Here is a 17,203-nt window from a genome sequence, read left to right as displayed (position 1 = left end):
CAGGAGGAAGGGACAACGCCATCGGTCACCCCAGTAAATTCTAACAACAGACCTCTTTCCAGTTCTTACTTAGTCTTCCAAAGCACCAGACATATTAGCCTTCAGACTAGCCCTCCCTTCTTCGAACTCAAGCCTTCTCCCAACAAGCCTTTAGGTCAGATCCCTAGCTTATTCTCTGTTCTTCACCAATGAGTGTTATCCCCACTTCCTGAAGTTCAGGAGGCAGATGCTCACCAACTTCCCTGCTGAAAAATCAGAGAGTCCAGTTGGACATCTAGATGGGTATCCCACTTAGGAACAAGATGGAGAAGATGGGAAAAAATGGAAAAGGAGGTAATTTTTAAAGTTCATGAATTTTTCTTAACCTGAGTGTGCTGAAAAAGTCAGAGCTTCCCCCACCTGGGTCCACAGAGTTGATCTTTGAAACAGTCAGTCATTTAGTAAGTGTCACGTAAAATACAGGGATCAACTCGGTGAAGGCCAGGAGAAGCCATATCTTGACTAAAACAGTGACTAATGAGAGGTGGAGGCACCCAGCTTTCCATCTGCTAACAGTTTAATAGGACATATGTCCCCTCTCCCTTTCTGAATTCTATAGGGCTGGGTAGCCATGGATAGATGAGTTAGATGGAGGCCCTAACCCTGAGTATCCCAGAGCTAAAACAGATACAACAGATCCTACTCTTCCCCAGTGGAGAATGACAAACACCACACATAACCTTTTCTTAGACTTCCCCTGGGGTCGTCAGCACCTCCAAAACATTCTGAAGAGCCCACTCTAATAACTTTCTCTTTGCTTCTTGCTACAAAGCCATGTTCTTTTGACACAGTCAAAAAAAAAAACCCAAAACCCTAAAGGTGGAAAAGGTCCTTCCCAGATGTAGCTGTTTGGCTTCATGCCTCTCTCTATACGCTCTAATATTCCCACCCCTTCCTCCAAGCTTCCAATGGCTGGCATTAATACTGCTCACCTCAACTGTCCCTAGCTCATCCAGTAAGATTTTCATTGTTCATGTTACTCATTCACCAAAATTCTGAGCTAGGAAAAGAAGAAAGGAACAAGAGCCAAACTCTCACAAAATAGGAAACATCCTTTTCTCAGGGGTAGGGAGTCCATCCTAGACTCCATGAGAAGTGAGATGGAACAGAAACTGACACAATATCAATAAAGAAAAAGGAAATCAGGAGTGATCATGAGTAGTGAATGAGGGCTAAAAAAAAAGACCACAGTGCCCTGGTCACACTGCCTAATTATCTTTCCCGAGAGGTCATGGGGACTTAGTTGACATAGTAAAGCCAGTAAAAGAGGTTGAAGAAGGCAAAGGTGACAGGAAAGACAAGCCGAGACCACTTATCGACCACGCTGACATCATTCAGGGTGGGCATTCGGAGCTTCAGCTTGGGGGAACGGCGGCGGAGGCGGCCACCACGGTGGCGGCACCCGGAGCTGCGGCGGCGGCGGCGACCCCCAAGAGGACTGATGGCAGGCTCCATTGGCTGGCTAAGGGCGGCCCTAGAAGTGGCTCCCCGGCGTAGCTGAAGGCCAGAGATGTCAATGGATGCTCCAGATTCAGATTCCTCCATCTCATTGGTTATTTCCAGAACACTCAAGGCAATGTTGCCATGAGCATCCACCTGGGAAGGGGACAAAAGCAACAACAAAGTTTAGTCTCAGAGATGAACCTTGAGCAGGAAGATTGGGTGACTTCTTGGAAGGTGATCAATGAGGGACAGTGTAGAAGTTCAAACCAGGAGTTCTTCCCACAGAGTCAGTGACTCCTTCCATTTAATGGCCTCTTGGGAGGACCCAGAGGGCCAAGTCTCCTTTGGCTGTCTTAGAGTTTCCCTGGACCAATCCAGAGGTGCTGTCATTTCCAGGTGATTTCTAGAGCTTGAGTAGACCCTGAAATCCTACCTAAAAGCTAATCAAGGACAGTTACTTCTCACCTCTAGGCTAGGGTACTATTTCAGCTCAGTCTGGAGAAACTCTAGAACTGTGAAAAAGCCTAGAGAGGGAATCTGGATTTCATTAGTCAGTGTAGAAGAGGATGACTAACCTGAGGTCCTCTTCGCCCTTTGCCTTGCTTTCCCTGGGACTGGCAACGTTTGCCAGCCTGGGCCTGCTTGCTCTGCTCACCGGGACCACGTCCAAAGAAGATGTAGTTAACAAAGGCATATTCCAGAAGAGCCAGGAACACAAAGACAAAGCATCCCATGAGATAGATGTCGATTGCCTTGACATATGGGATCTTGGGAAGGGTCTCCCGCAAGTGAGTGTTGATGGTGGTCATGGTGAGCACTGTAGTTACACCTGCAAACAATATAGCACCAAACCTGTCAGAGGGTGCAAAACTGGAGAGGCCTCAGGTGGTGGGGCCCCTCTGTGGCTAAGAACACAGACTGCTACATCTGCAGCAAAGTAGAATACAGTAGGAGCTGCAGGAGAAGGGGAGAAGGCCCAGCCGTTCACCAGTTCGTGCCTTTGTATAACTAGCTTTCTAAGTCAAATGGAGAAGTTAATTTTAAGGGGAGGGAAATATTGTCAGAAATGACTTTGACTTTGGGAGCCACGAGGTGGCACTGCAGAGGGTGGATCACTGACCTTGGAGTCAGGAGACCTCAGACACTTCACTAGCTATTTGACCCTGGGCAAGTCACTTAGCCTCAATTACCTCCCTCAAAATGTCAAAATAAATGACATTCATAAAACTTCTACTCATTTCCATTTTTTTTATAACTGCCTGGGCAGTAGGATACTGGAATGAGAGTGGAGGGCCATGCTAATATGTGGGTCTGGGAGTGCTAAGGACTCAGTTGGCTCTCAGTGCTACGGCAAAGGGGACCAGGTTTGTCTTCAGCATCCCTTCATCTCCATCCAGCCTCTTCCTTTAGCACCTCTCCCAGGCCTACATTGGTCCAGATTTCAGTTCTTTAAGAAGGGTTCATGGATTACTCTTTCCAGGTGGTAGTTTGATTTTAATAGGAGCCTTAGGATCACAACATCATAGGTCCAGGACTAGAAGGGACCTTGGACGGTACTTAGTCTAGCCTCCTCATTTTACAAAAGAGTTGACTGAGGCCCAGAGAGAGGGAGGGACTTGTCTAAGATCATTTCATACAGGTAAGGAGCAGAACTGGAACTAGAAGCCATGTGCTCCAACTCCTGACTCAGAATTCTTGACTCTCTACCCCATTGAATAGTATGGGATGGATGAAGCCTGTTATCTTCATGAACTTTGTTCATATTGCCCCCGCTGGTGCCATGTACCCCAGGACCCTGGAGATTCTAGTCCTGCCTTCATGTTCAGACTAGCTCCTCACAGGCTGTGCCAGGGAAAGTGTCTAGAGATCTTTTCCTTGGGGGTGTATGTGGAGAGGGTGGTGAGAAGTGTAATCATCTCAAAGGCCATCTCTCCTTTTTTGTATCCTTGAAAAATGGCTGCAATCCAGGGTGATTACTCCAGAGGCAGAGACTTACCTAGTGCCACCCTGGCAGCAGAAGCATCATAATTGATCCAGAAGGAGACCCAGGACAGGATGGTGATGAGGACAGAGGGCATGTAAGTCTGCAGGATGAAGTAGCCGATGTTTCTCTTGATCCGGAAACTCAGTGACAAACGCAGGTATGAACCTATGGAGGAGACACCCCAGCAGGCCATTCCTGTTATCTGGCAGTTGATGTCAATGCTGCTAAGATAATGGGAATGGGGAGTACTCCAGTGATGCCCTACTGCATCTAGGCTCAAATACTAATACCTCTCTTTGGCATTTAAAGCTTATCACAATTATGTTTCCAATCTCTCTTCCCAGACTTGTTAACTGTATTAGTCCCCTTCATATCCTATGTGTTCCCAGTGAGATTCTTGTCCTGCTCCTGGCCTCTTTCATATGCTATCCTGCCTTTGCCTCTTGGAACCCCAGCTTCCCTCAAGGGTCAGTTTAAGTGCCCCCCTCTCTGTGGGACCTGCCCTGATGTCCTCTGTTGTGCCCTGCCAGATTCTGTGGTAACTGACTTATTTGTGTTTATGCCACTCTCCTCCCCCCCTCCCACAATGCAGAATGTAAGTTCCTTGATGGCAGGGGCTGTTTCATTTTTGAATCTGTATAGCTAGGGCCTAGTACAGTGCCTGGCACACAGTGGGTCCTTTAATAAATGCTTGTTAAATTGAATTGAATCTGTAGGGAGGAGTATAAAATGGCAGACATATAAGGGAATGACTGTGAGTGCTAATACTTTGGAAGGATATTCTTCATCCACCTGCCCATTTATCAGCAGACCAGGTCTTGCTGGGGGCACTGACAATGGCAGGTCATTACCACATGGCCAATCTATACTCAGCCCATTATAATTTGATGGCTGTTATAGGAGCTATACATTTGGGTCTCTGAACCAGGTCCCCAGCAGACAAGAGCCCAACTTTCTCTGTCACACTGGTTAATCATGAACTGAACTGTTGGTATGGTAGTCTGTTAGGCTCCTTCAAACAGAGAGGAGAGAAGGTCAAGATGAGAGGCACATGACTGGCCTGTGGAAGAAGAGAGGTCCCCATAGTAATAAAGGTCCCTTTTCAATAGTAACTCATGTTTTTGGAGAATGTTAAGGTTTGCAAAGTGATTTTTTTCATGACAGTGCTGGAAGGTAGGGTTATTTCCCCCTCCTTTACAAGAAGAGAAACCGAGATTCCGAGGGGAGTAAGTTGTCCAGGGCCACACAGTAGGAAGTGACCAAGCTGGAATTTGACATCTGCTGTCTTCTGTTGCTTTCTGTGCTGTAAAGGTTCTCTGAGTTTGCCTCTAGATCTCTCTCTCTACCCTGTTTGAGTTCCTCATAATATTCCTAGGGATCATAGTATAGATGGGAGAGAGATCATTTTACCAAGCCTGGTGAAGAGCTTGGGTCATCTTCAAAACCTCTAGTGAGAAATACTTCCTTCAGCCTGGGCTTGGTTCTGGAATGTAGCTGGACTTTGGGAATTTATGTCTTATTGGTTGGCTTATCAGCTTGAAGGTAAGATTGGGGAACCCCCAGAATCTCAGACTCACCCAAATGGTAGCCACTACCCCCTCTAAGCAGCTAGTTTTCTTCTCAGGAGCAAATACAAACTAAGTGATGTAATGAAGAGCTAGTAACACACTCCCAGAAAAACAGCTGCTTCCAGGATTGGGAGCTGGTGGGGAATGGGATTCCATGGGACTGAAAATGAGGGAGCCTTGAATCCTGGGCCAGTATTTTTTTTTTTTAACAACCAACTAGAGGATTCTGGGTTGGAAGGGTCCCAGGGGCATTCAGTTTAATCCTCTTATTTTATATATGAGGACAGGGGAGGTGATCTACCTAAGGTAACACGGGTATGTGTATTTTTTGGTGCTCTGAATTGGGCGAAAGCTTTTCCATGGCCTGTATGTTATTCTAGTCCTGGCTTTAGGAGAGAGGAGTTGGATTAGATGACCACTAAGGGAGAGTCCCTTTCAATTCCGGCAGCCAGTCTGGCCTTGGAATCTGTTAGCCCTGAGTGTGGAGCTGTCACTTCAGCACTAGGTTTCCTAACTCAGGAGTCTGTCTGGTTGGTCTTGTTTGTCTTGTTTGACTTTTGAGGTCCATCTGAAGGCGGAGATCCTTCAGTCAGGACCCTGGGCAGTTCAGTTGCCCCCCCTGAGCCCCTTACAGAGCAGAGACAAGTGAGGTGTGACTCTGTGCAGACCAGCTGACCTCTCTGGGGCTGAGTTCCCTCTGAGGCCCTGACACAGATTGATTCTGTGAGCTAGGGGTGAGGGTGCAAAGAGGGAAGGGAGAGAAGGCTCCTCCCTGGGAAAACCCTCCCAGGAGCATTTGAACTGGGGCAGGGGGAAGAGAAAATCAAGAGACGCACAGACAAGGGAGACAGAGGAGAGGGGGCAGGAGAGAAATGGAGCCTGTACTGACTGAATGAAAATGCGTTTATTAAGCGCTTATGGTGTACCAAGCACTGCTACGCACTGGGGATACAGAGGAAAAAAGCAAAGGCGGTCCAGAGCAGGTAGGGGGAGGGGGAGAGAGGGATAGAGAGGGAGGAGGAAGGAGTGAGAAAGAAGTAGAAAGAGAGCGGGATAGGGAGAGGTTGAGTCAGAGTCAGACAGACACAGACAGAGAGAGAGAGAGAGACAGAGAAAGAGAAGGAGAGAGAACAGGAGATGGAGAGGATAAGCGAGAAAGAGATCGAAATGGTAGCGCAGAGAGCAATATAGAGGCAGAGGGCAAGGCAGAAAGAGACAGGGAAAGTGATAGACATAGAGAGAGAGACGCAGAGGCAGAAACAGAGGCAGAGGTAGGAAAGGGTAGGAGTAGGGTAGTTAGTGGTTTGGTATGTGGGTTTCCGGGGCCCACCTGTGGTAAACACCACTTCTCGGGTAACCAGTCTTTGTTCCATGATGGTAAACTGAGGCAGCTCCAATGTATCCATCCCAGTCACCGCCGAGTCATTCCCTTGCCAATAGAACACAATGTCATCAACGGTGTAGCCATCTAGAAGGAGGTGGAAGAAGAGAAGCAGGGAGTTGGGTTAGTTTCAGAATCCAAGTGCACAACTTTCTTAGCAAAGTATCCCTGATAATGGGGTCTGCTTTCCTCCAACTCCTCGGCCATCAGCGGGGCCCCTACAGCTGGGCCAGACAGAGGTGCTCAGCAGCCCTTTCTGAGAGCCACCAGGGGGAGCTAACCCGAGGCTTTCTAAGCTAAGAGGGAGGCAATAGTATCCCATCCTGGGGTACTTGGAATTTCATTTTTCCATGGATTCTCAGCAGCTCATTTGATCCTTCCAATGAACACAGTGGGCAATGAACTCCTCATCCCTAACCTTCCCTTCGACCCAGCCCTTTTTGCTTTCCCATCAAGTAACCCCCTCCCCCCCTACCTCCCCCCCTTACATCCTCACAAAGGGAGAACCATCGGTGTACAAGCTAATATGTCATCACTGTCTGCACCTGGGTCTTTGGCTAATATTTGTGCTCAGGACGAATGAAAAAGCCTGGGAAAGGATGAAGCCTTTGTTCTAAGGCTCCCAAAGGTCACTGGCTTCCTCTCCCTCCGTAACGTCTATGAACAGGGACCTTCTCAGAGTAAAGAAGCTAGCTCAAAACATCAGAATTCATTTCAAATTCTCTAAGTGGCAAAAGATAAAAACATTAAGGATATAAATTTTGCTTCCCCCATTCTGAGTGAGGCTTACAAGCAATGTAAAGAAAAACTGATTGGAACTGTAGCAAATTTCCCAAGAGTGTCTCATTATAAACAAAATCACAGTGTAGGGAATTGTGTATAATTCCCAATCCACTGTTTTCTTGGTCATAAACTATGCTCAAAATACTAAGAGGTACCAAGTAAGACATCAGTCATTAGTGCCTTCAGGATCTCATTTACATTCCATTACCAGTCATGCTGAGCATGACGATTTACTGTTCACCCTACCCTTTCCAGAACATGGCTAGTACTTTGTCAGATGCACATTTGTAAATAGAGCATCTAGTTTTTGGACAATGCCTGTGTTAGAATTCAATGTCTTATGTTCATTTGAATGGGAAGCAAAAAGGTAATATATTTGGAGAATGGCTGGAATTAGAAAGGGTTTTGATTGCATTGCATCAATCACCAAGAAGGAAGGATCAAGGGTCTCTCTGGCAGCTGGAGACTTAAAATCACGTGGACTGGCATGCATCTAGAGGCAGGGAATTTGGAAAAAAAGCAAAGAAAGGATGTACAAGCTGCCTCCAAGCTCCTCCATTGCTCTTTCCTTCTTCTGACTCACAAAAGCTGGAGCAGAGGGGGAAAAAGGGGACCAAGGAGAAATACGTACAGCTTTCAATTTCGAGGGTGCAATTCTGCTGGTCCAGAGGGTATCGTCGCAGATCCATCATGCAGGCGGCAGTGGTGGTGATTCTGGACAGGGCAAAGAACATGAAAGAAGATATGAGAGATAGGTGATAGGAGGGGTGACTGTTTCTATGGCAACTGAGACTTGGGGAGGGGGTCGGCGGGAGGGGAAGGTAGGGCAATGCATCCTCCAATAGTTTGAGACATTTCAATCTGGTCAAACTTATTCATGGAGTTGTTGCTTTTCTAGCATAGCAGAGGTAGAAGAAAACTTTTGAGACAATCTGTTCTACTCCTCTCATTTTAGAGAGGGGAGAACTGAGACTGACTTGGGAAGATGTCAAATGAAATCCCCAAGATCATCCAGCTAGCAAATGATAGACCAGAGAACCTGAACCCTCGTACCTTTTACTTCAAAACTTAAACTACTTCCGTTGCGCCAGAGGATTTCAAGGGAGAAGGGATCTTAGATATGTTCTAGTCTACCTCCTACCATGGTAATTTAGCTTAATATGCTTATTTTTACGTTGTGTATCAATTTGCTGAGAGTTAAGAGTTTAGAGGATTTGGGCAAGGATTTAGAGCCGAAGGGATCATCTAGTCCATTCCACTTATTTTAGATAAAAAAAAACAACTGAGGCCTATGGAGGAGAAATGACATATCCAAGGTATCAAATCTAGCGACAGTCAGAATTTGAACCTGTCTTTTGACTCTTAAGTCCAGTGCTCGTGTCTGTCTGTCTGATTGTCTCTCTCCCCCTCCCTTCCTCCATCTATCTATTTCTATCTTTGTATCTTTTGATCTCCCTGCTTATCTGCTGAGAAGATAAATGGGATGAAGATGTGGAAGGGAAGGAAAGCATATTGCATGTGTAACAAAGGAACCCCAAAATCTGACAAAATTGAAAACAGAAAAACTGAGCCCCTGGGAAGGGCTGAGATACATTTATTTTTGGGAAAGTGGGAACAAAGTCATTGGAATCAAGATGCCAATGGCCTTATTTTACACAGAATGGCAAGGAGGCTCAGAGAAGTTAGAGGACACCCCCAAGGTTACACAGCTAGTGAGGAGCAGAGATGGGTTCTGAAGCTCTCTCTTGTGCCTATAAATACAATATCCTTTGTTTTGTGCCATGTGGCTGCCAGCATTTGCAGTCCTGTGGAAGTATCTATATAGATAAATCTGTATGATTACACACAGCTCTCTGGTAGCTTAGGGAACACACCTGAAGCTACCTGCATGTATGTGCATTGGAGAGAATGGACCAGAGCAGGTCACGGGAAATTCTAGGCTGTGTTAAGTGGTGGTGTGTATGTAGTGGAGGTCCTGGGAGGAAAAGAGAGAAGATTGGGGGAGAGAGCTAAAGAGTAAGTGAGATAAAAGCTCTATTCATATCTTATGTAATCATTCCCATAAGTCCCTTGTGTCAGTCTGCTCTGTCCTCCTCATCCCAATCCTGTTCAAGGCTCCATTTTCTCTTTCCAGCCTCACTGAGTTTAATTTCCATTTTGTGTAGTGTACATGTGTGTATATGTGTGTGTCTGTTCACCTCCCCCTTTAATTAGCAATCCCCAAAGCATTCATCAACTGGCACACTTGTTTATGGAGAGGGGAAAAGCAGTGAACTGTTCAGGGGGAGCTGAGTTGAGCCCCATGGTCTAAGACCTAGGTCCAGATTAAAGCAGAAGGGGGTGGGGAAATAGGACAAAGAACCAAGGCCTGAACAGAAAAAGGAAAGCAGAGAGAAAACCCTCAGAGAAGGGTAGCCTGAGATGGGGACGGGGTAGGCAGTGAGCCAGAGGAAGAGACAAGGGGAAGGGCAGAGAAAACAGCAGTGGTTGCTTCACTGTCTCTTTAAGAAATCCTGTGTGCTAAATTTATCTCTTGGCTGTCTGGGAAGACTGTTTGTGGGAGATGAAGCCTTGAGGAGACTCTTTACCATTGCCTGCCATGCTCTAAATAGCTCTGGGGAGACTAAAGGAGTAGACACATGCTTCACACACATACACGTGGACATACACATACACCTTCCCAAACACACATGTGTGCACACACACACACACATCCATCCTCCCTGCTTTTGTCTCCAACATGCAAACTCCCCTTTAAGGGGGGGGAGGGAAAGAAGGACTTTCACTAGATCTTGGCTGATGGAAGGAGGCACGGAGAGGGGAACCAAGTCACCCAGGATAAAATTATGATCAATGGAGTCCATGTAGTTTGATATCCCAGGCAGGGCCAGGGAAGAAGACCAGGCAGTGTTTTGGTAGTTATTGCTTCTGAAGTAATGCCAGACAGGGAGGAGGGAGAGAACATTCTACCAGGGGATTCACATTCTCTTCCATATTAGCCAGGGCAGAGGGCCTCATGGCCTCTACCTCTCTGGTCATCTCCAGAAGGGGGTTCACTTCCTTTCTCTCAACATGTAAGTTGAACAAAGGAAGGGAATAAACATTGTTCCAGAAATTTACTGGACCTTGTGGGCTACAATTGGCCACTAGTGTCTTCTCAGGAGAATAATCTTGACTTCCAGCTTCCCAGAGAAAATGTTTCAAGAACTCCCATTGGGTTCTCTGGGGGTAGCCCTATTTCCTGTGTTTTGTCCTCTTGTCTTGCTGGTACAGTAGTGCTATCATTCCAAGTGACTACTGGAACTTGGAGGACATTAATGTTGACATTTGGTTCTAAAGTAGTAAGTAGCTCAGTCTTTTCAAAGTCATGCCTGACTCTTCATGACCCTATTTGGGGTTTTCTTGGCAAGGATACAGGAGCAGTTTGCCATTTTCTTCTCCAGCTATTTTACAGAGGCAAAACAGTAAAGTGACTTGTCCAGGATCACACAGCTAGTAAGTATCTGAGACTGAATTTGAACTCAGGAAGCTGAGTCTTTCTGACTCCAAGTCTAGCCCTCTATCTACTGCAGCACCACCTAGTGGCCATGGCTATAATGTACTCAGCTCTTTACTTGAGCTTTCAGAGGTCTGGAGGAAGTATGGCTGGTTGAGGCTCAAGTCAGATAAGCTGGATGGGAGCTGATGGATAGAACAAAGGACCTTGATGAATTAGTAAGGAATACACCTCCATTCCTTAGTGGGGGCTGGGGCCCACAGAGAGAATCCAGATCAATGAATAAAAGAGAGAGGTACTATTCCTCTTGGCTGCCCTCTCCTCCCTCAAGGACTCTGGTAGTCAAATGTCTTTATCAGGACACATGAATGGCATGGTGCTAGATGAGGAGAAGGTGGAAATCCATTTCTTCCAGATCTTGTATGATAGTACTCTGTCATCTTCAGCAGACTCAAGAGGTGCCACATGGCAGGAGGGGAGTTCTACCCTCCCCCCCATGCCAGGGATCCCAGAATGGCTCTGGCATCCCTTAAGAGGTGTGAACTCCATTGGCAGCCTCACCCAGATCTCAAAGGCTCTCCAAAACTCATGGTTATCACTTCAAGAAGATATTATTTTCTTTTCTTTTGTAAAAGCCTCTTCTTTGTGGTAGTGGTAAAAGCAATGAAGAGATGTTATTCCAGCAGTACTTGGAAGGAAGGCTTCTCCTTGCTCTTCAGTCTCAGTGAACAGCAAAACAAAATGGTGGCTTAATATTTCCAGAACCTCCTTTCATTGTAGCAAACAATGGGAACTAGGTTTCCCATCAGCTGAAGAATAGCAGAACAAGCTATGGTACACAAAAGTGATGGAATACTATTATGCTCTGAGATATGATAAAGGAGATGCTTTCAAAACAGTCTGAGAATACTCATATGAACTGCTGAAAAGTAAAGTCAGCAGAGCCAGGAGAATAATTTATACAAAGGCACCAACAGTGAAAAGAAAAACAATTTGGAGAGACCTCTGATTAATGCAATGACTGACCACAAATCCAAAAGACTCAGGAGGAAGGATATTACCCAGCTCTAGAGACTGAGCTGATGGACTTAGTGCAGACTGAAGCATATTTTCTTTTCTTTCTTTTTCTTTTTCTTGTTTGGGGGGACATGGCTAATGTGGGAATTTGTTTTGCTTGATTATACATATTTGCAACAGGTTCTGTTTTTCTTGTCTTCTCAATGGGTGGGGAAGGGGAAGTGGGAAGAAGACAATTCAAAAGTGAAGACAAAATAAAACTGAATAAAACATAGCAGCCCAAGGTGCTCATCCTTTGCTACTGCCACTGTGTATTCAGCTAACTGGCTCAGGATGCTCCCTGAAGAGAAGAATAAGGTCTGGCTGGCTTGACACTACAACACAGTGGTTTCCATCTTGAGATGGATGTCCAGGCCAATCCACCCCAGTGGGAATTTCTTCATTCAAGTCATATGTTTAAATCTCCTACAATATAGTTTCTATAACCCTTTTTTTCCCGCAAGACAGTGGGATTAGGTGACTTGCCCAAGGTCACATGGATAGGTAATTATTAAGCGTCTGAGGTCAGACTTGAACTCAGGTCCTCCTGACTCTAGGGCCTGTGCTCTATCCACTGCACCAACTAACTTGCCCCCTCTATAACCCTTTTAAACAACATTTTTCATGGCAGCCCCAAGGGAGTTGATATCCTTTTTCCTAATGGAAATTTTCTAAAGAGTTAGAGTTGAATGACACCCAAAGGGTCTGGTGATCATGAGAAGGCTTCCAGATATTACCAGTGAAGAAGCTGTACCAAGTATTTCATCAGAGAGATGTACACCCAGAAAAGGAGGTAGGCAGGTCATATAGTACAAGTTGGGGATGACAGATGGACAGTTCACTGTGACTCCACTGGTATCCATGACAGATTATGAGGTCTAGAGGACCTCTTTTTGACTTCTAGAGAAAGACCCTTATATATGGAGGATAGAGAAGAGAATCACATGGGATGAGAAGGGATGGGTAGGTTGTGATTTGTACGTATTTAGCAAGAGCCTAATGTCCCCAAAGGGAAGCTCCAACTGAGACCTTGCTCAGATAGCAAGATTCTCCCATGCACTCTTTTGACTGAAAGCTTAATCAATGCCTTAGGTGAGTGCTGGTGGTGGTAATGTTCCCTTTCTAGATCGGTTCGTTCTTTTCTGTCTCTGATGGTGACTGGGCTTGATGAGGATACAGAGAGGAGTTGGAGACCAGACCCTGGATTCTGGCCCCAATTCACTTTCTCCCAGTGGCTGCTGCTGCTGCTGGTGTACAAGAGATTCAAGTCCCCATGAAGGCCAGATCTTAGCTAAAAAGATGGAAACCAAATTCTAGGAGTTCTCAAGGGTGCGTCATTAGAGGAGGCTTGGATCTTCATACCCCTGGCAAGGAAAACAGTTTGTGTCTAATGGAAAGAGAGACGGAGAGCCAGCCAGAGCCTACAACAAAGCACGGTAGTGGAGAAACAGGGTGGGGGCCAAAGAGAGTCTGACCAGTCCTTGGTGACCTAGTTTTACAATGACCAGAGGGGTGAAGGGATTTCTTCTCAGGTTGTAGATGGCCACAGCTAGAATCAGAGGAATTTATATCCAGATCCTCTGTGATGAGGACTCCTCCCTCTCCCTTGTGGAAAAGAGATGGGATTTGACTGCTTTCTAGCCTCTACTCTGCTCCATCAATTTCAAAGCTTGCCTGCCATCTTGGGAAAGTTTTGGGCTCACGGGAAAGATTGTGCCTGATTGACATCAGGGACTTCCGCATTTTTTCTTTTCAGGGCCATATCTGAGTTCTCGGGAAGACGCCAACTCTAGGCCAGCTGGATCTGGGCCATCTAGGATCTAGCCAGATCCTAGTTGACACCGACTTGGGCACCAGAGCCTTCCTTTCCTATGACCTCAGGGGGCAGCAAACCAAATGATCTCAGGTCTTCCTCCAGGTCATTCTGTTGGGATGGCTGAGGTTAGGTGCCACATTAGGTTGTAGGTGTAAGGAGGCTAAGAACTTAGGGTGCAGCAAAAAGGAGTCAAACTGGTCTTTCAGTGGCCCACCTGCTACAAGGCAAGATTGTCTAGGAACAGGTGGCCCGAGAGATCACCTAGAGGCTGTGACTTGAGAGATATTGGAAAAGATTCACTTGTACAATGGATCTGAAGTTGGGCAGAGACTCTCATTGGCAAGATCTTAGCTCGGGGCCAGATGATCATGGAGCTGGGAGGAACCTTAGAGATCAGCTCCCCCTCATTATATAGAAGAAGAAACTTGGGGCTTGGAGAGGTTAAGTAACTTGTCTCAGGCTATAAGTAGCAGAGGTATGGGGTTCAAACTTTAGTCCTTCAGCTCCAGATCCACTCTCCTTTCCATTGCACCACATGACTGCTAATGACACGGCAGCCAAATGTCTTTATCTGGACACCTGAATGGCATGGTGCTAGAAGAGAAGGACAGTTCTCAGTTTACTTTATGTCCATTTTCTCATTTGAGGTTCACAACTACTTGATGATGTGGGTACTATTGTATCTCTCTATTTTACCCTTGGGGAAACCAAGGCTTATGGAGGAAATAACATGTCCATGGTCACACAGTTAGTAAGTGCCAGAGACAAGATTTGAACCTAGATTTTCCTGATTCTAGGAACAGCATTCTGGACTCTGCCTTTGTAGATTGGTTGATCAGATTAGTTGGTTGTCCCCTAGAAAAAAGTAGGGTTTGAAACAGAGTCTGGGAAGGGCTAAGGCCATCGTATGAGAGTGCTGCTGGTGGTGGCAGTGAAGGGCAGGATTAGGTGGGTATGCAAAGAAGCATTGCAAAGATTCTAGGCTCCCAAGATGGCAGCTGGCCATTGAGAAGGGAAGACACCAAGTTGCTCTTTGCAGAAATCCTCCAGTATGGTAGGGAGGACTCTGGGAGTGGGAGCAGGGGAGGATATGGACTAAAAAGAAGGTCAAGGAACCCAGGGTCAGCCATGTGGAATCCCAGTTCCTCTCTACTTCCTCAGCTCCCTTCTGAAGAATGCCTCTCCTCCCCTGCCAATTTCACAGCAAAGTCTTAATCTTAAGTTTGTGACAGGGCTGTGGGCATGATAAAGATGTCACTAGGGAAGCAGCTGGACAGACTAGTGACATGGCAGGGGAAGGGGAGGAGGCTTGGAGGCAGAGGAGGGCTAGCTCTCCAGATTTCATCCTGGGAAATTTGTGAAAAGGCTTAGATGTCAATGGGAGACAGGAATTACAGTGAAAACCTTATTTTTAATGGAAAAATTATATTTTGAGGAATTGGGCTGACTGAATGTCATACTTTTTTTGGGGGGGGAGTATCTGAAGTGCAGGAGTCAGAGAAAGGACAAGGCAACAGTAGAAGGCAACAGTAGAGGTCTATGGATCCCAAACAGTTTTCCCATTTGTCTATGTGCTTGTGTGCACCCATAGATCCATGCATGTAGGCTGAAGGGCATCAGTCTTTTGGGAGAGAGAATTAGGAGCATGAACAATTGTGGCTGTGACTATATTATAGGCACAGTACTAATTTCTGGGGGAAGCAGCAGGGGTGACCTGTATCCCAGGTTCAGCAGAGAGCTGCATATCCATTATTCTAGTTGAGCCCACGCCCATGGCTGGGTACCAAGAGAGAATACTCCCACCTTTACCAGTCTCTCTCTCTGTCTCTCTCTGTCTCTCTCTGTCTCTGTCTGTATGTCCTTTTCTTCTAGCACCATGCCATGTGTATGTGTCTTTCTGCCTCTCCTTATGTGGCTGTTTCTTTCTGTGTCCCTGTCTTCTCTGTGTATCTCTATCTCTGTGTCTGTCTCTGTCTCTGCTTCTGACTGTCTCTGTGTCTCTCTGTGTATCTGCCTCTGTCTCTCTGTGTCTCTCTTTCTCTGTGTCTCTCTGTGTATCTGCCTCTGTCTCTCTGTGTCTCTCTTTCTTCCTTTCTGTCTCTGTCTCTGTCTCTGTCTGTCTCTCTGTCTCTCTGTCTCTCTCTCTGTCTCTCGCTATTTGGGTTCTTCAGAAATTTTTCCCTCTGACTAGATGAAAAGCTTCTTGAGGACAGCAACTTTGTACTGCTTGACTCACTCCTCTCCCCTTGCCCCCACCTAGATAATGGGCTATATGCCTTGGAATGCCAATATGAGGCCTTCTTGTAGCACCCAATGAGAGGGATGTGTGTGGCCAGGCTCTCTGCCTACTTGATTGTGAGCTCTAGACTCCTAGAGGGAATTACCTGAGGCCATACAGGACCGTTCCATCCGGATGGAGACGGATCATGCGATTCTTCACAGTCACTCCATGCAGGAAGGATTTCTTGTCATTCAGAAAGTAGGTGTCCGGGAGCCACAGCTGATCAGCCACGCGGTTGTCCAAAGTCAAGTTGAAATCAAAGTCGCTGTATGCCAGACGCTTGTCCCTCCAGCTCTGCTGGAAATACATGGTGATGGTGTAGTCCTGGGGAGACATAAAGGAAAGCCAATATGTTGAAGGTGACTGTGTGTGCATGCATGCATGTATGTGTATGTGTGTGTGTGTGTGTGTGTGTGTGTGTGTGTGCATATACAAAAAATGGGATCTAGGGCTCTGTCTAGGGAGTGGTGGCTAAAGGAGTTCCTGTAAGCATGTAGATGAAGTAGACGCTGTTGGCACCTATCCTTCCAGGTTGTCCACTGAGTCTTCCTCAAATAGCAAAGTCAGAGAAGAGGAAGGAGATGGCCAAGGCTGGGGACTGGGGCACCCCTCACTGCTCCGGTCCTCTAGGGAGGCAGAGAATGGGGTATATCGGAGATTTAACAGCATTGCAGGGGCAGCAATGACCAGTGCCCATGAGATTAAACTCTCCTATTTCCACCTAAGCCATGTGCCTTCCTCTGGCAGTGCTTAGAAAGAAAATTTCCTGTTAAGTGAAGCAGAGCAGGAAGGGATTTCCTTAGTGGAATACAATCTTACAGCTCTCTGGGTCCCAGATCTTAAAGTCAATACTCTGCTTGGAGAGGGGAGGCCAAGGAATACAACATGACTGACAGGACAGAGAGGGAGACAAGGCTTTTGGGGTTGTATTTCACCCCCTTGGGTCTGGGAGGAGAGTGGCCTTGGTTTCTACTTCTGACTCGGACAGGGATAGGAACTGTGAATTGATTAGCACAGGGAATTCCCAGGTGGAGAAGCTGCCTCTGCCAGTGCAGGTAAGAGCCTTCTTGGCAACTTATAGCCTTACAGAGTTGTCTAGCTAACTGCAGAGTTAGGTGAATTGCACAGGCCTGTGCAGCTTTAAAGTCATACAATGTCCAAAGAAGGATTTGAATACAGGCTTCCTAGTTGGGTACCAGCTTCCTAACTTGGGGCAAACAACTTTCAGCCCTCTAAGACTCAGTTTTCTTATCTAGATAATGGGCATAATAATTCCTGTCTGGTCTCTTTCCTAAGGCTTCTGAGATTACACTAAAATGCTGATACTTCCACACCCATTTCCAGTACTGGGAACAT

The 17,203-nt window shown here is 46.4% G+C and overlaps 1 protein-coding gene across 1 annotated transcript in view; it reads right to left on the bottom strand.

Annotated features, from left to right (window-relative positions):
- Nucleotides 1-1,278: 1,278 nt before the first annotated feature.
- GABRQ (gamma-aminobutyric acid type A receptor subunit theta) overlaps nt 1,279-17,203 on the bottom strand; it is a 66,133-nt gene continuing 50,208 nt past the window's right edge. Inside the window, exons 5-10 of the mRNA XM_074202434.1 lie at nt 15,951-16,171; nt 7,830-7,912; nt 6,365-6,502; nt 3,479-3,631; nt 2,058-2,311; nt 1,279-1,635 (exon numbers count right to left, since the gene is read on the bottom strand). Of these exons, the coding sequence (XP_074058535.1) occupies nt 1,279-1,635; nt 2,058-2,311; nt 3,479-3,631; nt 6,365-6,502; nt 7,830-7,912; nt 15,951-16,171 (1,206 nt within the window). The remainder of the gene's footprint in view (nt 1,636-2,057; nt 2,312-3,478; nt 3,632-6,364; nt 6,503-7,829; nt 7,913-15,950; nt 16,172-17,203) is intronic.

Source organism: Macrotis lagotis, chromosome X (assembly GCF_037893015.1).
Source record: "Macrotis lagotis isolate mMagLag1 chromosome X, bilby.v1.9.chrom.fasta, whole genome shotgun sequence".
NCBI classification, from domain to species: Eukaryota; Metazoa; Chordata; class Mammalia; order Peramelemorphia; family Peramelidae; genus Macrotis; species Macrotis lagotis.
This window is presented reverse-complemented; position numbering and strand designations above follow the sequence as displayed.